Consider the following 13828-nt stretch of genomic DNA (forward strand, 5'->3'; position numbering starts at 1 on the left):
CACGGTGGAGCCAGGCACCTCCCAAAGAGCTCAGCCCCCGAACATACGGGACACTGCATGGGACACACTAGTAAGTCCTTCAGAAACAGCTAGTGGGAAGGGAGTGGAGAAAAAGAGGTAAGGACCCAAAACTGAAGCAACAAGCTGTACCCATCTTGTAGCACCTTCCTTTCCCCACACACTTGCCTTGAACGCCTCAGCTGCCACACAGAGAGCTCACAGAGCAGACAGCAAATTTTGTGCACCATGAAAAATATCCAGCTAGTAGTGGAGTGCCTGCCAGGGGCCATGCAGGACAGAGGACCCTTCAGGCTGTAGGGCACCATGTGGATTCTGACCACGGTCCCAGGCACTACCCAGCATGGGGGCAGCATGTGCCAAGCACTGATTGTCTCCCACAGCCCCAGCCTCGGCCCCTGCCCAGGACAGTCCATGGTCCCCATCACTGCAGGGCCGTCCCATGCCCATAGGCTTCGAGAACCATGCAACTCCCTGGGGCAACTCTGCCTGTCAGAAAGTACGGCCACTGGCAAACTCTGTTGGTCAGTACTCTGCGGGGTTTACAGCCTGTCTATGTCCCCAGCAGAGCTCTTCACCTACACAGCAGGGAATGCAACCAGCTACTTCTGCACTGCGAGGAAGGGACTCTCCTCTTGGTAGTTATGATGTGCTCCCTTCCCACCCCAGCACACCCCTGCCTGGTTTCTGCAGTGCAGACGGGCTCATCCTCTGCCCCACCTCCACCTGCCTCTCTGCATCTCACATGCCTGTGCAGAGCAGGAGACGTGTCCTGTTCCTCCTGCACTCCATGTTCCATTTCTCGAGCTGTTTGTATGGGTGCCGGACAGGTTAACCTCTCTTCCATGGGCTCAGAGTTGGTGCAGGTTGCTCAGACTGTTTAGGCTGGAAGTGCTGGCCCATCCTTAGGATGTAAACAGTGATGTGCCTGAAGAGACTGCCTTTTCAGAGACAAGGTCACAGCCTGGGGTGGAGATTTGTTCCAAACAATGGAAACCACTAACAGTGAATTCAAAGGCTTTAAGCTGAATAAAGATGTGATGGAGAGTTGCAAAGGAACCTAAAAGAGGCTTGGAGACAACTCCAAGAGAGCTGGGAAACTTGACTTGAAAAGTCAGCTGCTTGACAGTCTAAAAACCCACATGGAAGCTCCAACCCTGACAGAAGACATGAGCTTGAATAAACTGAACTTTGCCCAGCTGATGTCCTGATCTCTGAAACTAATGGAGTCTGACTTGTTACTGAAAAGCTACCTGTCCACCCTGTGCCTGGAGATCCCAAAAGAGATAATCCCCATCTTTAAGCACCGCTGCTATAGCAAAGCCCATCAGCCTTGTGCTGCAGCTGCCAAGCCAGACCCAGAGCCCCAGAGGCAGCTGTGGGAGGAGGGTACAGGGTCACTTCAGAATGGGCAAGGGCTGGAGTTCAGTGAGCAAAACCCCTTCACGCACCAACCCCTTGCCGGCACCACACAATCCTGCGGAGGCCAGTTATCCCTGCTGGGGTCCCATCCCTTCTCCTTGTGTTTGTGCTCTTCCTAGAGCAAGCAGGGAAGAAAGCCTCTTCTCTTGGATGATCCCTGATGCATGCACAGAGAAACTCAAACCCTGGACAGGTCCAGGAAGGAGACACAGAGCCAGGTCAAAGGAGGCGAGGAGTGGTCCCATTACAAGGCAGGCATTTAATCGCCTCTCTTGCGGGTGTCGTCAGGGTCATGTGCCTTACCCCGGCCTTTTCCTCAGCCCATCTGAGTGCCAGTCTGCACCTGCAGGCTGTGAGACCCCTCCCAGGGTGCAGACACTAACCCTGGCCAGAAGCGAGAGCCCCACACAGACCCACAGAGCGGCCACAGTGTCAGCCTCCCTGTCGGCTGTCCTCCAGGAGGGCCACCACAGCAGCAAAGTCAGACAAGCAAAGCAGCAAAAGCAGGGGAAAGACACCCCCGGGAAGGTGCCTGTGCCTCAGGGTCTTTGCTGGTCTGTGGATGCAGACACAGGGGAACAAGAGCTCAACAGCAACTCCTCTGAAGCGCAAAGGCCTGTCTCAGCCCTGGGAAAAGGGTCTGAGCAGCAAGAGACCACCCCAGGAGAGGGGTCCCCATCTGGCCCGAGCAACAGTGTGCCACAGCCCTGCTGAGCCACAGCAGCCCTGGGAAGGAGAGCTGGGCTCCATCCGGATGGGTGCCAGTGCAACACCCACTCACTGCAGGCAGGAGCAGGACCTGTACGGGGCAGGAGCCGGAGCAGGGGAGAGACCTAGGACCCCCGCTGCCCTCAGCTGGGTGAGGCCAAGGACCCCGTGCCCTGTAAGAAGGGAGAAGGAGGCAAGGAATGCACACATCTCTAGAGCATCTGTCCTGTGAGCTTCTCCAAAACACAGCAAACATCCCCCAACACACCCCAGAGCACCGCACAGAGACAGGAGTGCAGTGACAAGCCCAACAGTGGCAGATGGGACAGGCTCAACTGCTCGTTTTCCCCTTGTCCCCTTTCACACTGGTCAGGCCCCCACCTGCTTGGATGTCACCTTGCAGACAGGGACTAAGCCTTCCTGCTCAAGGTGTGAGGAACGAGCACTGCAAGTGCTTGGATCAGACAGCTGATGCCTGGGGATGATGCACCAAAGCAAAGGGAAGTTCAGGGCCAGCCACAGGACACCATACAGCTCTTACGGTGCGTACTGTTAAGCCAGCTGGGTTTTTCCTGCCTCTCTTTATTTAAGTGAAGGTTCTTCAGCTAGCACAGGAGTCTGCAAAACATGCAGTTTCTATTTGGGAAGTCAGCCCCCACCCGAGCCATAAATGCAACAGCCTTCTGCAGGCACTGCCTTGGACTGAAAGGAAGAGATGCCTCTGACACCAGCCTAAGCATGGCTGCGGGCTGCCGACAGCACGGGACCACCGTGCAGGGAGCAGCACAGGGTGTCTGGCTCCCCTCACGCAGCAGCAGAGGGTCTGACAGAGCAGCTATCACACCGTCCTGCCTCCCACATCTCCCCCGAGCAGACGGCGCCGCAGGACGCCTGCACCTACATCTCCTTTCATCCTGCCTCTCTCTGCCCACAGCGCAGCCTCCGACTCCCACCTGGATTCCCCCAAATCCAGCACACACCCTGGGACGGTCAGCAGGGACAGGGCTGCCCCTCCAGGAGCACCACACACGGCCTGCGAGCTCCCGCTACTCGCACTGCAAAGCCAGAGCCCCGAGCTGCGGCTGCAGCGAATTCCTCTGCACATCAAGCAGGCTCGCAGTGCGCAGGCTGCGCTTGCCAGGACGCGAGTGCTGTGGTGCTCTGATCTGCACCCACCTCCCTAGCACTCCCCGCTGCCCCTCTGCCAGCACCCGAAGTGCTGCCTGCCCGCCTCCCTTGGCGTCCAGGGGGAGCAGGGCCACCAGCCCCCAGCCCCAGGCAGCCCGCGGGCCTCCCCAGGGGCTCCTACCTGCTGGCTCCCACCCCCAGCCCACGGAGGTTGCACCAGAAACATTTCCACTCTTCAGCTCTCTGATATGCATCTGCCCCTTGGGGAAGGGAGATCTGGGAGGGAAATTCCTACTTTGTACATGCAAAGATGCTCTGCTTTGCAAGAAGAGCCCCTTTCCCTCCACTGCCCCGGGTGATCTTCCATCCGGCAAGGCTGAGCTGCTTCACTCTAACTCTGGACTATCCCCTGGTTGCAGTGGAGGACTTGCAGGGAGGAAAGGGGTGGGGGGCTACAACACACCATCACATTGACTCCAGCATCGCTGCTTCCTCCCAATGCCCACGTGCTCTCACAAAACAAGGACAGGGCAGGGAGGTGCAGAGCAGCGCCCAAGGAACAGCAAAGGGGAAAGGTGGATACTGTGGCAGTGGGCCGTCACTGAGAGTCCTTGGACCCTGCCCTGTGCTGCACCACACAGCAGGACCTGGGGTGAGGGCTGGAGCAGAATGAGACCCGAGTCTGTGCATCAGCTCGGGGATGGGTGCACACAGGGATGGCAGAGGAGGAGCAGATGTGCTGGGGCTAATACAGCAGTAAAGGGACGAGCAGGTACCGTGTCCCTGAGAGCCTTGCTCACAACCCCAGCAGGGGCTGGGGCAGAGCGAGCGGGTGTAAAGCCCTTCCCGCAGCACAAGGTCAGTCCTTGCTAGAGCAGAGCGTCTGTCCGATTCTTCGACAGCAAAGGCAGCGCTGCCTCGCCTGCCTCTGCCGCTCCCCGGTGCTTGGCAGCTGAGCCTGCAGAGCTGTGCCTGTGAGTGTGCCAGCACTCAGGCCCTCAGCCCCAGTGCCACCATCCTCCAGCCAGCTCTCTGGCCCCAGCCACTACCCCTCCGTCACTGAGCAGGACCCTCCCCCCCCAGTCTCCAAAAGAGAAATCCTTCCCCACTGAAGAGGAGAGCTCTCACTTCCCTTAGTCCCCTCCACCCCCAGCAATGCTCTGCTCGCCCCAAGTCTCCATCTCTTCCCACCCCTTATCCCCAAGGGCACCCTCTCTCCTGCCCGCAATGCCTCATCCCAGAGGAGCACGTGCTCCCTGTGCCCCGCAGCACACCCATCCCCAGGCAAGTCAGTGCTCCCAGCACTCCACCTCCAACGAGCACTCTTCATTAGGGCCACAGTTACCACAGCCCTTCAGTGAACTTTTTCCCTGCACTGACCAGGCTCAGTCTCCAAGCACTCATTCCCCACAAGCACTCAACACCCCAGGTGGCCCCCAGCACTGCCCTGGTCTGTAACAGCCACCCCAAACCTTCCAGGGTTCACTGCACCCTGACAGACACCCACCGTACCACGCTCTGTGCCACACATGCTGCCCCACGTCACAGCCACCCTGGCCAACACAGCACGATGCCCATGCTCTCCTGTGTCACACCTTGGCTCCCAGCAGGTCAGACCTGCACATCCTGCCTGCGGCACCAGCACCGTGGTGCGGCACATCACACCGTACCGCCGTCCGATGCAGAGGTGTGCCCAGCACACACCATACCACCATCCAGTATGGTGGGGCACCCAGCACTCACCGCACCCTGCTGTGCCTCACCCTGACACCTGGCACCCGCTGCAGTCACACCTGCACCCTCTGCAGTCACCTCGGCACCCGCACGCAGCCCCTGCACACCCACGCCGGGCTGGGCACAGCCCGCGGCCCCGCACACCCTGCCCACGCCACCGGCGAGCGGTTGTCAGCTCCCGGCGCTGCGGCTCCGCGCTCCCACAGCCCGGCCCTGCCGGTACCGCGCCGGGGCGGTGCTGGTACCGGTACCACGCCGGTGCTGGAGCCTCCCGAGCTGTGCCCGCTCCCCGCGCCCAGCCCCGCTGCCCTCCGCGCTCGGGGCAGGCGGCGGAGCACAGCCCGGTCCCGCTGCGGGGCCCCGGAGGCGGGAGCGGCCCCCCCCCGGCGTCCCGGAGCGCCCCGGGAAGGCAGCGCTGCGGCCGGGGCTGCCGGCCCGCTCCGCCCGCCGCTGCGCCGGGCTCTCCGGGAAGAGGGGGGCCGGGGAGCGGGGAGGGAAGCAATGGGCAGCGGGGAGTGGGGCAGGGGGACACCGGGGTGAGGGGCAACGGGGAGTGGGGCAGCGGGGAGCGGGGAGCCGTCCTGCCGGACCCGTGGCCGCCCGCCCCTCGCCCGCGGGGGTGCGAAGTTTGCCGGGTTGTGCCGGGGCGGCTGCTGTGGCGGAGCGGGGCCGCGGCTGGGGCCGGTCGGGGCCGGGGCGCGGGCTGGACCGGGGTCGGGGTGTGGGTCGGGGCCGGGTCCGCACTCACCGTCTGCTGGAGGTCGGGGATGCCGATGCGGACGACGATGGCGCCGGGCGCGGGCTCCTCCATGCGCGCCGGGGCCGCCAGCTTGGGGGAGCGGGGCCCGCCGGGGCCCCGGGCCGGGTCGAGCCGCGTCTCCTCCCGCAGGCCGGCGCCCGGCTCCCCGGCGACGGCGGCGCGGGGCTGTCGCTCCGGCGGCGGCGGCGGCTCTGGCGGCGGCGACTCCGGGCTCTCATGTTTGCTGCCGGCGGGGCTCAGAGGCATGCTCCGTGCGGCGCGGCGGGGCCGGCACCGGCACCGGGGGCCGCGCTCACAGCCCGCCCGGGGGCCCTGCGGGGTGAGGAGAGGCGGTCAGCGCGACCCCGGCAGAGGACCCCCGCCCTGCACACGGGCACCCCACGGGGGGACCCCGGCAGGGACCCAGTGGAGGACACCCAGCCTCCACTCGGGGACCTGGTGGGGACCCCCACACTCCACCCCAGCCACCCCCACAGGGACCTCGTACAGGACCCCTGACTGCCCCACACAGAGATCCCCATCTCAGGGCCCTCACCCTGGAACCCCCAACCAACCCTGCGGGAATCCTGCAGAGGCACCCCCACAGGGCTCCCCGTGGCAGGGACCTGCAGGGACAGCCCCCCACAGGGATCCTCGGGTTGAGCACCTTGCAGAGGACCACCCCCACCCTACATGGGAATCTCCATGTCAGGGACCTCACCATGAAGCCCCACACTATGCAGGGATCCACACAAGTGCCCCCCACACCCCCCAGCAATGGCCAACTGCCACTGCAGGCCCTCCCTGGGCCCCACAGTGGGCACAGCCCTACAGACTCCTACCAGCCACCCAGAAGGGACCCTTCCTCATCCTGGCAGCAAAGCCTGGACCTGCCCCGTGTTGGTCCCATCCCAGGGGCAGCAACACCCAGAGCCTCCGCTCCCCCAGGGAGGGCTCAGTGTGCAGTGCACACACTAGAGCCAGCACAGAGGGTCTGGGCACAGCGCCCTGGGGCAGAGGACAGGTTGTCCCAGCTTCTGGGGCCTGCTCTGATCCCTTGATCAACTGCCTTCTCTCCATGCCACCACCAGTGCCTGCGGTTCATCTCAATGGCCCTGTCCCGCACCTGCAACCATGATCCTCCATCTCCGCCAGCATATCTGAGGGCCTCCCTGGCTTCTTCCCCATCTGCCAGGGTGGACTCATGAGGGAGGCTGGACATCAGCAGGACAAGCAGGTCTGACTCAGGGGCGCTCAGCACCCTGCCTGTCTCTGGGTTTTATTGGAAAAGTCTTGGTTCTGGCCCTGTAAACTGTTCATCCGGCAGTTGCTGGAGTGCTGCCCAGTGTGAGGTCCCCAGCAGCCCTGCTCAGAGGCGGCCACCACCTAGCGCATATCTGTGCCCTCCTGAAAACTGCCGGGCTGGCCCCTGGGCTGCAGGCTCCAGCAGCACCTCCATAGCCATCAGGCAGGGAGCTGGGGCTGCCTGCCAGGGGTTTCCCGAACTGGCTTGTACTTGGACAACAGGATGCAGCAGTGCCCTTGTGACAAGTTTTGGGAGTGGGAGGACGGCTGACCTGTGTTTCCACCCCAGAGACCTGTCTCAGTCAGAGAAGCCATGTGCGCACATACTGAGTGGTGGCAGGCACCGCTACCATTAGCTCCAGCATAGAGCAGAGACACAAGCAGTGGCCCCCACACGCTGCTATTTCTGCCAGTCCCCCTGCCAGTGAGGGCTAATTAATGCCAGGAGGACCCTGACTGCCCAGCAGGTCAAGCCCTTGCTCCCAGGCAGGGACAGGCCCATGACCGCCCTGCCAAGAGCAGATGGGATGCTGGGCTGAGCCCTGCAGGACTGTGCATGGGACCGTATCCGGTCCATCACTGGCTGGGATTCAAGGCTTTAATCTACGTGACAATCCTCAAACAGAAATAGCCCCCAAACCACTGAGAGCTGGACAGATTTACGGTATGGCCTGGATCTGTCCAGGAAATGACTAATGGCTCTTCCTTCGGCCCTCCCACCCTGAGACCGAGGGACTGCACAAGGCAGTTGCCCTAAGCAACTCTCCCGGCTGGAGCAGCATCTGCTGCGAAGGTCCTGCACCAGCAGCACAGGCAAGACAGGCAGGGAAGGATGCACCCGCAGACCTGGAACTTTGGGGTCACGGGGGGAGTCTAACGGGTCCTGGAGCACGAGCACTGCAAGTCCGTGGCTCTAGCCCCAAAACAGAAATCATGGCTTGATCATGACAAACAACAAGATCAGCCCAGGAGCACCCAGCCGGTCTCTGGGCTCCTCCTTTCCTTTGACCCACACCTGCACCCTCCCCTGGAGGGCTGCAGGTCCCGTCTGGCTGCTGCTGCTTCACAGAGGCAAGGAGCAGGAAGTCTCCAGCTTCCCCTGCGCCCCGGATCCCCACTGCCCCTGGTCCCGCAGCGTTACCCTGGCATGGGACAAGTCTTTGTGCCCTGAAGGCAGGACACTGTGCCATGATAGTTTCGGCCACCCCCAACCAGTCCCTTTTTAAGGTATGACAAAACATCCTTGCCCAACAGCAAAGCAAGCCAAAACCATGCCTTTCCAGGGTGCCTGTCCCGCAGCAGCTCTCTGCTGTGTCTCCCTGGGGTCTGAGAACAGCCCTCTGGCAGGGCAGGGGGACAAGAGCAGATGAGACCGGTGGTGTTGGAAAGCCCCCTGCTCCTTGGAGCACACAGTATACCCCATCTGCGTCTGTCCCAGCCCCAGGCAGAGGCGCATCAAAATTGCAGCTCCGCAGGGCACGTGCCAGGGCCCAGCAGCTCACGGGTCCCAGGCGAAGGGATGCAGGCTTGGGGCAGACAAGGCCACTTGGCAAAAGCGAGGGCTGCAGGGAATAGGCTGGGCCGTGCGGCTTTGAGTCAGGGACACCAGGGACGAGGTGGGACTGGCAAGGGGAACAAGTGGATGAAACGACCATGAGTCACCAACAGCTGAGGAGCTGAGGTCCCTCTCAGCACAAAAGACAAAGGAGTAAGAGTGGTCAGGAAGGGAGATGGCCAGCGTGGTTTAACCCCAGCCAGCACCTAGGACCATGCAGCCGTTCAACTCACTCCCCACCCCAGCAAGGTAGACAGAAAAGGGAGAAAAAGGAGGGGGAAAAGAAAACCCTCATGGTTTAAGATAAAGGTAGTTTAACAGAACTGTAAAGGAAGAGAAAACTAATAATTATAGTAACGGTAAAAGAATATACAAAATAAAGTGATGCAACACAAATTGCTATCACCACGCGATGATCAGTTGCCCAGCCCCTTCCAGGCAGCGATTGTGGATTCCTGCTGCCAGACAACTCCCATTTACACACCGATCATGACACCTATGGTGTGGAATATTCCTTTGCCCAGCTCGTCCTGTCTATGCTCCCTCTCAGCTTCTATGGGAAGCTGAAAAAGTGCTTGACTTACTATAAACATTACTTAGCAACAACTAAAACAACGTGTTATCAACATTATTCTCATACTAAATCCAAAACACAGCAGCTACTAGGAAGAAAACGAAATCTATACCAACGGGAACCAGGACAATAGCAAAAATATCTGTAGAACAGAGTGGGAAGCACAGAAAGTCTGAGCTGGGAAGCCGGCAGCTGTGGCCTGCCCATGGCAGAGTCACACCGAGTGGCTCAAGGCCAAGAAGAAACCCCAAGTGTGGGTCCACGGGGCCTCTTCCCGCCCGCTGCCAGCAGTACCGGGGTCCCGGGAGACCGGCGAGGGTGGCCCAACGTCCAGGGAGCTGGCCCGTCCTGGCACGGGCACTGAGACCTGTTGAGGGCAGGAGGCACAACGTAGCGCCAGGCCCCGGGAGTGCCCAGCACCCTGCGGCGAGGGGCCGGGGGCAGGACAGGGACTGCGCAGAGCCGGGGTAGGACCCGTCGCAACCCAGGCACGGCCCCGGGAGCCCGCAGTCTCAAATCTCCACAGACGATGCCCTGGCAGAGGAAGCAGGGCGGAGGGAATCTGGGTCCATATGGAGATGTTGTGCTGCAGGTGCCCGTCGAGGGTGGGAGAGGGGCCAACGATGGGCCCCATCGAAGTCCTCATCCTGGGATGGCTCCCTGGGGCTGGCAGCTGCCGTGGGACGGGCAGGGCCTCACCAGCCATGGCGGTGTGGGGGGCTGGCTTTGCCGGCCTCTCGGTCAGGCCTGAAAGTAGCCAAAGGCTGGACGCCAAAGGCGCTGTCCTCATGGCTGTTCAGCTACTGCCATGGGCTCCGGGCTGGGACTGGGCCTGATTTTTATTAGCAACTTGGAAGAAGGGATCAAACAGCACCTTAATGAAATGCAGTGTGAAACTGCAAGGAGGCAAGTGAAAAGGCCCTAAAGAGATTAGAAACAAGAGCAGGAGGAACACGAAGTTCTGCTAGGAAAAATGCACATAGTAAGGAGATAAATCATCAGAAATACAAGTGACACATGGTCTGACTGCATCCCATGGACATGCATCCACCCAGAGGTGGGCAGGCCCTGGAACAGACGGGACAACAGCAGCAGGCGCTCGTGTAGCCCTGGGGTGCAGCAGAGCGGGGGGACCTCCTGCGGACGGGGCAGGTGCATACCCCTGCCCCTTCACGGGGCTGCAGCAAGCCTGCAGCCAGCACCGCGGAATGCTTTGGACACAGAGCCACCTGCCCAAAGGCGTTGGAGAAGGATGCTGAGTTCTGACCATCACCTCTCCGCAGCTGTGCCCGTGCCTTGCTGGCAGCGGGCACCGTTCTGCACAAAAGCCCCCAAATGCTGCAACTTTCTCCTGCATGTGCGCCGCCACAGAGGGGCCTGGCTCCCACCCGCTGCCTTCCCCCCTCCAACACACGACTGCACGGGGATTTAAATGAATGCAATGCCACAACTGTCCCCTCATGTTGCCTCAGCCAGCACAGCTTCAGCCACCCTCACGTACCACCCTACGGTGACAAACCGAGCAGGACAGGATCTACCCCTTAAACCAATCCCACAGCCGGGGCGTCCCAGCGGGCAGAGGCGGCGCTGGCTCGTGGCCTCCTGGGGACAAATCTCCCTCTGCCAGCCTGGCAGCGGCACCCATCGGAGCCTGTGCCTGCAGTCTGCCGCCTGTACTTCTGTTCCAACCGTGCCATTCATTGATTTTATTTCTTTCCTTTTTTTCTGTCTTGTTATTTCACTAGGGGGAGAAATTAAATGCTCCAGAGGGTAATTGTCAGGATTATTCTTGCTTTTTTTCCCAATCTTCTGGTACCTCATTAGTTCCCAATAATGTTTAAGACACAACTGTGAATGGTTGGAAAAATGCACCGGCCACCCCCACCCCCGAAACTCCATTACAGACTTGCACAGTCATTCACATTCATTTTCTCTTATTAAATCAACTTCTCTGCTGAGAGAAAAAATCACTTATCTTGAAAAAAGATACAAGTTGAGTATCTTAGAAATTATAATCCAATGAGTCTTATTCTAACACCAGGAAAAATGGATGAAAAATCATCAAAGTGAGTTACAAAATCTTTCAAGAAGATTTTATAGTGACAGGAACAAATCAGTAATGCTTCCATCAAAGAAAGTCACGCCTCACTAGTCTAGTGGAGCTCCCTGCACGTGTCACCAAGAGCACCGACAAGTGAAACCCAGAGTAGAGCAGTTTATTTGGATTTCCAAATACTCTGCCATAACCCTCACAAGAGGTTGTGAAGTCTAGTGATCTTTACCTCCTACACTGTGAGAAAAAGGGCACCCAGATTGCCTGCCCCACTCTCCACCATTCCTGGTGTTACAGAGTCTAAGCCACCTTCCCTGCCATCCCTCACAAATCCCGCCACCGAGGGCAGCCATGCCATGGGGCTCAGCCCACACCACGCTGATGAACACCACTCTGGCGTCTTCAGAGCTCCATATCGGTGCTCCAGGTCCCCCCTGGGTTAGAGGTAACACAGAACCATGGCCGTCACTCAGCATATCACTGAATTACTCTTCCTCTGGAGGGAAGGCATCTGTCTGGGAGGATCATGGGAAATGCAGTGCTAGCACCACAGTGGTGGGACCTAGAAAGGTGCAACAGGTAAGATCTGTGCAAGATGAGCATCCCCAGGGCATGAAAAGGGCAGGAAGAAGAAACCAAGGCATGCAGCAGCAGGGGTGCCGGCTGGAACTGCTCCTGAGACGGGGCAAGCTGGCTCTGCCCCAGGAGAAGGGAAGGTGCTGCAGCCAGCAGAGACGGGGGGAAAAGACCTGTGGCTGTTGTCAGCATCGGCATCAGGTCCCGCAGCCTGGGAGGAGAGTCCGGCGCTGTGGGAGGGTGGGAGGCTGCTCCTTCCATCCTCAGGGACAGGGCTGCTGCATCCGAAATCCCCTTACTAAACTCGAGCCCCCAGGGCTCCTCTCGCTCTCTCTTCTCTTCCTGGAAGGCTGTTTCAGACCCTTCTTTGCTGTGATGGTTAGAAATGGCCTAATTTCTAGCCCACGCATTCACGGCTAGTTTACCCTACTCTTGCGTCAGCATTGTCTGTTAGCCTGTGCAGCTCTTCTCTCCTCCTTTGTTTATGTAAGTATTTATATACGTATCACAGGCAGCAATTAGATGCACACTCAGACTTCACTTTGCAGGCTAAACAAGTGTCGCTTACATGGTCTCCTCCTGCACAGCAGACCCCTCTCCCCAGGGACACACTTGGAGGGACTGACAGACTCAGGAAGGGCCTCAGTCACAGGGACCAGTGTCAGGTTGGATTCATAGGGACACAAAATAATGCACTTCCAAAGGAGTCCTGTGTGTGGCTCGTGCCTTTCCAGGCTTCAAAACCCTCGTCACCCAGAGCGCGCATCGCAGGCAGGTCTCAGCTCCCACCCCAGCCGCAGCCCCACGGATGCTAAGTCTGCTAGGGAGCACTGGAAACGAAACAAGGATAATAGCAGCTGACACCTCAACAGCAACAGCGACAGTCTTTCCAGAACTGAGTGAGATCTTACAAGTCTCAGCATGGGGGCAAAGCAGAACTGCACACCTTCTGCATGTTCCTCTGCGGGGGTTGCTGGCCACCCAGCCATCGTGGCCACAAACACCCGAGTGGGTTACCCTGCACCCAGCCACACTGTCTTGCAGAAACTTCTGAGCACCACTCTACTACAGCAAGCAACGCAGCCTGCCTGGGACCGGCAGTTTTCCCTTGACAGATCAGGATTAAATTCCCTCTTCTTTCCAGCGCCTGCTTTCCTGCTGTGCCCTGCCTCGGGCTTCACCTCTCCACTCACTTGCCCAGTGACTCTGTGACTCCAGAAAGGCCCAGCCCTTTGAGGAACAAGGTCTCTGGAGACACACAAGCATGGGAGCATCTGGCTCACCACATCCCCAGGTGTGCCAGCCCAGCAAGGGCTGGTGCTTCGGGCACGGCACAGGAGCCTGCAGGGAGCTGCTCTAGCACGAGTCCTGCTCTCCTGGGAGAGATGGCAGGGAGCAAGAGCTCGTGCAGCACCAACTCAGCGGGGAGCAGGTACCTGGGTCGTGCCGATGTGTGGGAGAAGCACACCCCCCCCAGCTCTCCCGCACGGCCACACGCCAGCAGGGCGCCAGCTGTGGCAGGTCCCCGTGCTCCAGGGCTCCTCGCGCCACACCAGGGCTGTGGGGGGATACAGCAGTGACACAAGTCTGGGGCAAGGGGAGATCCGGCACCCTGCTGGGGTGTTGCTGCCAGGGTGGGTGCAGAGAGCAGCACACCGGGCTGTCACAGCCAGGATCACTGGGAACAGCCCTGCACGCAGGGGCTGTGGTGGTGGCAGCAGGAAGAGCTGTTGGGGTACAGCCAGTGCCGACTGGGACAGACTTCACCCGACTCACTCCAGATCAGCACCCAGGCAGCTGCATCGGGGACAGGGCAGCATGTCCACCCACCTGCACCGGCATCGACCCTGCTCTGCCAGACCCTGCAGACACGGCCGCGGAGCCCAGGCCATGCCTGCCCCTCCGGAGACCAGACCCAACGCCTGCTCCAGCAGCTCCCACAGCACCCCAGGATCTGCTCCTGCAACGGCACCGAGCCTGGCCCCAGCTCTGCGTGCAGGTGCTGTGCAAGCTCCT

General features: G+C 60.0%; 1 protein-coding gene across 4 annotated transcripts in view; it reads right to left on the minus strand.

The window, feature by feature from the left end:
* SHANK3 (SH3 and multiple ankyrin repeat domains 3) overlaps positions 1 to 13828 on the minus strand; it is a 382593-nt gene that overhangs the window by 351558 nt on the left and 17207 nt on the right. For all 4 annotated transcript variants that reach the window (XM_063323817.1, XM_063323818.1, XM_063323816.1 and 1 more), the window contains one exon: positions 5759 to 6082. In XM_063323817.1, coding sequence (XP_063179887.1) covers positions 5759 to 6016 — 258 coding nt within the window. In that variant the 5' untranslated portion in view covers positions 6017 to 6082. The remainder of the gene's footprint in view (positions 1 to 5758; positions 6083 to 13828) is intronic.

This window comes from Chroicocephalus ridibundus, chromosome 1, assembly GCF_963924245.1.
Source record: "Chroicocephalus ridibundus chromosome 1, bChrRid1.1, whole genome shotgun sequence".
In the NCBI taxonomy this organism is placed as follows: domain Eukaryota; kingdom Metazoa; phylum Chordata; class Aves; order Charadriiformes; family Laridae; genus Chroicocephalus; species Chroicocephalus ridibundus.